General features: G+C 52.0%; 1 protein-coding gene across 1 annotated transcript; it reads left to right on the top strand.

The window, feature by feature from the left end:
- The first annotated feature begins 3,705 nt into the window (after positions 1 to 3,705).
- Positions 3,706 to 5,297, top strand: FOXI2 (forkhead box I2). The gene is made up of 3 exons (XM_061478566.1): positions 3,706 to 4,232; positions 4,314 to 4,473; positions 5,051 to 5,297. Exons 1-3 carry the CDS (start codon positions 3,794 to 3,796, stop codon positions 5,118 to 5,120), a joined length of 669 nt encoding a protein of 222 aa, XP_061334550.1. The 5' UTR covers positions 3,706 to 3,793; the 3' UTR covers positions 5,121 to 5,297.
- The last annotated feature ends 305 nt before the right edge of the window (positions 5,298 to 5,602 follow it).

The raw sequence follows: 5,602 nt of genomic DNA, 5'->3' as shown, positions 1-5,602 counted from the left end.
CTCCTCACCCTGCAAATGCTCGTGAAATTGCAGAGAGAGCAAAGTTAAGCTGTGAAAAGCTCCACATTCCACGACAAGAAGTATTTTTGCTGTGTTAACTCCTTTACCATAAAAGAGTTATGTGCGCTCGAAGCCCAGAAAGCCAACTGTATCCTGGGCTGCATCAAAAGGAGCATGATCTGCAGGGTGAAGGAGGTGATCCTGCCCCTCTACTCTGCTCTTGTGGGACCTCACCTGGAGCATTGTGTGCAGTTCTGGTGTCCTCAACATAAAAAGGACATGGAACTGTGGGAACAAGTCCAGAGGAGGCCACGAGGATGATCAGGGGCTGGAGCACCTCCTGTATGAAGACAGGCTGAGGAAGTTGGGGCTGTTCAGCCTGGAGAAGAGAAGCGGTGTGGAGACCTCAGAGCAGCTTCCAGTATCTGAAGGGGGCCTATAGGGATGCTGGGGAGGGACTCTTCATTAGAGACTGTAGTGATAGGACAGGGGGTAACGGGTTAAAAAACAGGGGAAGTTTAGATTGGATATAAGGAGGAAGTTCTTTACTGTGAGGGTGGTGAGGCACTGGAAATGGGTTGCCCAGGGAGGTTGTGAATGCTCCATGCCTGGCAGTGTTCAAGGCCAGGTTGGACAGAGCCTTGGGTGGCATGGTTTAGTGTGAGGTGTCCCTGCCCATGGCAGGGGGGTTGGAACTGGATGATCTTAAGGTCCTTTCCAACCCTAACTATTCTATGATTCTATGTTTGTGCGTTTACCTGGAATTACTGCTTCCTTATAAAAGGGTTTCTGTGAAGCAGAAAGAAGTCAGCATTAACAAATACTTTGTGCATCGGTGTTTTTATGTCTCAGGTGTCAGCTCAGCTGAGAAGGGAGTATTTAATGAGCTCTGTGCAGACCTGTAAATTCAGACATTTAAAACATATATTATTTAGGAAATAGAATATTTAGGTATAAATCCTCTTGTTTTCACAGTAGATGCCTAAAACTCACAGGCAAATTCACCCAGTCCACACTGGACTAACAGGAGTAGTATCAGTGAAGCTGGTCTGGCTCAGCCTGATGGTTACAAGCACACATTTCACTTATCCCTGTGGTTGTAGCTGTAGTTGACACATAGGCAGGCAGCATGTGGACAAGGAATGCCATGGAAAACTGAGCAGGCTATCCAAGGAAGAGCAGCATCCACAGGCAGCCACACTGGTTGATCTGCTGCTTCTTAAAATATGCCTAAATACCTGGTATTCAGATGAATACTCAGTGGAACGAATTAGGTACTTCTAATTCTGCAGTGTGCATACAGGAGCATTCAGTGCAGACTTTACATTAGTAGACAATGGTTTTTAACTCTTTATTTCCACCCAGAAATGCAAGTTCCGACAGGCACTGGCAACCAACTTGGTTTTCTGAACCATTTTCCCAAAGCATGGACAAAGAGGTATTCCTTGCTGGAGGGCAGTGGAATAAACCTTCCCTGGAACACTACTGTGGCATAGCAAAGGGCAGGCCATGAGTCTCCGGTGAAGCTGTGCTGTTGGAGTACTGCTGTGCTGACCGGTACAGCCCAGGAGATTCCAGGATGGCCCTAAGAGGCTGTTAAAGATAAATCTTTGCCTTGGAACTTGTATGTTTGTATACATATATATATGTATTTAGATATATTTATGTGCAAAATGGGTTATGACATTCATGCTCCAGGGTGGAATCTACCGACAAACTGCCTTCCATTAGGAAGAAATCTGATCTCCTGAGTGTTCCTTGCATCCCTGAAGCACTGAGAGGACAAAGGGCTTTAACCTGCCCGAGGGGAGATTGAGATGAGCTCTTAGGCAGAAGTTCTTCCCCGTGAGGGTGCTGAGGCGCTGGCACAGGGTGCCCAGAGAAGCTGTGGCTGCCCCATCCCTGGCAGTGTTCAAGGCCAGGTTGGACACAGGGGCTTGGAGCAAGCTGCTCTAGTGGAAGGTGGTTGGAGCTGGAGGAGATTTAAGGTCCCTTCCAACCCAAGCCAAGCTGGGATTCTATGCTCTGCTCTGAGCCATGCCCAGAGGAATACCAGGTTAGACAGACCTGCCATGGGAATGCCGACCTGTAATAAATAATGTGGTTTAGAAAGAAATACTTCAGGCATAAGGACAATATTGACTACACAAAGATCCAGCGAGACAGATGGACTTTCACTCCTGCATTCCCAGCCCCAAAATAGAGATGGGCAGATTAAGAATTGGAGATGATTTTAGTTGTATGAGATGCCACCTGAAGGATTTCAATTCTCTACCACTGATCACTATCCCATTTATATTTCGCTTTATACAGCTCTACCTACTGATAAAGCCATGCCTTTTATCAGTTTCTTAGAAAGGGTCTGAAGTTTCAGAAAGGCAGATGTACTCTCTAGGAAAAGAATATATAGAAATGCAAATTAAAGTCACTTTTTCTTCAAATCATGATATGTCTTCCATCAAAGATGAGCAATTTTAGAATTTAGAGTTATAAATTTAGATTTAGATTAGAGCAAGCTGCTCTAGTGGAAGGTGTCCCTGCCTATGGCAGGGGTTGGAGCTGGATGAGCTTTAAAGTCCCTTCCAACGCAAACCAGGCTGGGATTCTGTGATTCTAAGTCAAGTGAAAAAGGTACCTGAACCCTCTGTGCAAATACCCCTTGGCAGTCTGGGGCTTTCTGATCTGAGCTTCTGATGTGCGTGTCTGGACTGCAACAGTGGTTATGGGGTGTAGGACGTGATCCCATTGCATGGGAGATGCAGGAGCTGCAGCACTAGTTCCAACCCCTGCCACGGGCAGGGACACCTCCCACTAGAGCAGCTTGCTCCAAGCCCCTGTGTCCAACCTGGCCTTGAACACTGCCAGGGATGGGGCAGCCACAGCTTCTCTGGGCACCCTGTGCCAGCGCCTCAGCACCCTCACAGGGAAGAGCTTCTGCCTAAGAGCTCATCTCAGTCTCCCCTCGGGCAGGTTAAAGCCATTCCCCTTGGCCTGGCCCTACAGGCCCTTGGTCAAAGCCCCTCTCCAGCTTTCTTGTTCGTCCATTTAGGTATTGGAACACTGTTACAAGGTCTCCTGGTACAAACACAGCCATATGCTGCCGGAAGAGACACTTACAGGAAAGAATATTTTCTCCCCAGACAACTTTCTTACGTGATTGTTTGCTTGTTTGATGGTGCTTTTCTTTCAGAACCTACCCAGAGGAAAAAGTGAAGAGCTGAGCTGCCAGTTCTTCTTGCTCCTACTTGATGTGGTCCAGGACTGCATGTGAGCAAACCCCTAGTACAGGATGCTCACCTACACACTTGGGCACTTTAAAGAACTTTTACATAGACATTTACTACATTCAGACTGATAGAATCATAGAATAGTTAGGGTTGGAAAGGACCTGAAGATCATCCAGTTCCAACCCCCCTGTATCCAACCTAAATCTCCCCTGTTTCAGTTTGAACCCATTCCCCCTTGTTGCTCATCTCTTTGCTACGGGACAAAGGCTCATGTGGCAGATTCATTGCCCTTGTTGGCAAGGTGCTACCAGCCGCTGGCTCTCACCCTTCTGCTTTCCCAAATCCCCCCTGTTCCAACTCTTCCCAGGGCAACCGGACCGGGCGATGCCCACCGCGGGGTCCGGAGCCCCATGCACTCAAACGGGACGGAAGGGCCGGGGCTGGGCGGAGGGCACGCGTGGGGCGGGGATGGGGTGGCTGCGGTGGGGGTATCCCCTGGCTGCCGTCCGCACCCGCGGGCGCTATTTAAGCGGCGTTAGCGCGGTGCGGCGCGGAGCCGCCGGAGCATGCACCCCTTCGTGCCGCCCGCCTCGCCGCCGCCTCACGCCCAGGCGCTGCTGGAGGCCGCCGTGTGCCCCGGCCTCTGCCCTCCGGCTCGGCCGCCGCCCGCCGCCAGCCCTTACCTGTGGCTCGGCGGCCACACCGGGCCCTACGTCCCCAGCGGGCCGCTCCTCCCGCCGGGCCCGGAGCGGGGCTGGGCGGCGCTGAGCCCCCCTCAGGAGTGCCCGCGGCCGGCCAGGCCGCCTTACTCGTACTCGGCGCTCATCGCCATGGCCATCCACAGCGCGCCGGGCCGGCGGCGGACCCTCAGCCAGATCTACCAGTACGTGGCCGAGAACTTCCCCTTCTACAAGAAGAGCAAGGCGGGCTGGCAGAACTCCATCCGCCACAACCTCTCCCTCAACGACTGCTTCAAGAAGGTGCCGCGGGCCGAGGACGACCCGGGTAAGCGGGGTGGAGGGGGTGTGATGGGACCCGGCCGGAGCGGCCCCCTCCGCAGCGCCGGACCCTTCATGTGTTCCGCAGGCAAAGGCAGCTACTGGACCCTCGACCCCAACTGCGAGAAGATGTTCGATAACGGCAACTTCAGGAGGAGGAGGAGGAGACGGGCTGAGGCTGGCGCGGCCGAGGGGAGCGGCGGGTCCTGCCCCGCCGGCGGTGGGACCCCGCTGTACGGGGCTGCGGTGTGAGTGCGGCACGGGAGAGGATCGGGGTTGTAAATGGACGGGTTTGGGTTTTTTTTTTTGCGTGTAATCGGTAAATGAAGAGGTGCAGGAGGAAGGGAGCGGGGTTCGGGGTGTGCTGGGCGCGGAATGAAGCCGTCGAGGCTGCGTTCCCTCCTCTCTCACACTGTTCTGTCCCTCAGAAACCTTGGAAAGGCTTTAACCTCCTGCGCTGTGGGTGTCCAGGGTGGTTTTCTCCCCTTTCGCAGCCAGGAGGAGAGCATAACCCCCACAACAGCCCTGGCTGCAGCCCCCTGGGTGGGTCAGGGTTGGTGCTTGATGGGTGCTGGGTTTGCAGCCTGGACTTCCCAGAGGTCACAGAATCACAGAATGGGTTGGGTTGGAAGGGACCTTAAGGCTCATCCAGCTCCAAAAGTGAAATGCTGAAAGTGAATGTTGCCTTTAGTTGCATTTTAAACTGCCTGTAAGGTGGCTGAGGGTTGTGGTGAGCAGGTCATGTCGAGTGAAGAGGGGAGGTAGCCTTGTGCTGTGATAAACGGGGGGGGGAGGGCTTTTTTATTCATGTCTTAGTGAAAATAGCATTCAGATCATGCAAAGCTGCCTTTGGACTGTGAAATCCATTGGCCAAGGAGTGGGCACACACTTTTAAACAGGAAAGATGGAGAAACTCTTGCCCTGGCAGAGCTGGAGGACCCTTCCCAAGACACTGACCTTCTGGGGCAGAACTGATTTCACACAACACACATCTTCTGCTTCAGGATACAAAGCTCTGGATCCAACTGTGTGGGTTGAACTCTATTTTCACCTTGAGACTGCTTGCCCTGGGACAGCAGCAGAACACAGTGAGGAGAACCTGGGGAGTGCAGGTGCTTCAGGGTTTCCCACTGGGGTCCTTGTAACAGCACAGCAAGTCCATGGACAATTAATGCCATATTGCCAGAACTTTTCTTCAGGGACCATTTCAGATGATGATTCAATGGATGGAGGCCATCATTCGTGTCTCTTTGTGCTTCTGTTCTACTCTAATTCTATTTTTGTGTATTGGAAAGAAAAGGTGAATTTTTCTAATAAATCAATCTAGCTGGAGAAAGTTGCAAACCCTCTAAGCAAAAACACTGCTTGAATGAAGAG

This window comes from Pezoporus flaviventris, unplaced genomic scaffold (genome assembly GCF_033815535.1).
Source record: "Pezoporus flaviventris isolate CSIRO_AGI_PZ_B2104156 unplaced genomic scaffold, CSIRO_AGI_Pfla_v1 ptg000129l, whole genome shotgun sequence".
Classification (NCBI taxonomy): Eukaryota; Metazoa; Chordata; class Aves; order Psittaciformes; family Psittacidae; genus Pezoporus; species Pezoporus flaviventris.
The sequence above is the reverse complement of the archived record's forward strand: the minus strand, read 5'-3'. Positions and strand labels throughout refer to the sequence as shown.

Excerpts from the sequence above, each read along its gene's own strand:
- FOXI2 (XM_061478566.1), top strand. The coding sequence starts at position 3,794 with ATGCACCCCTTCGTGCCGCCCGCCTCGCCGCCGCCTCACGCCCAGGCG. Across the intron at positions 4,233-4,313 it reads GCGGGCCGAGGACGACCCGG|GCAAAGGCAGCTACTGGACC; the intron begins GTAAGCGGGGTG and ends TGTGTTCCGCAG. Across the intron at positions 4,474-5,050 it reads CCGCTGTACGGGGCTGCGGT|CATTCAGATCATGCAAAGCT; the intron begins GTGAGTGCGGCA and ends TAGTGAAAATAG.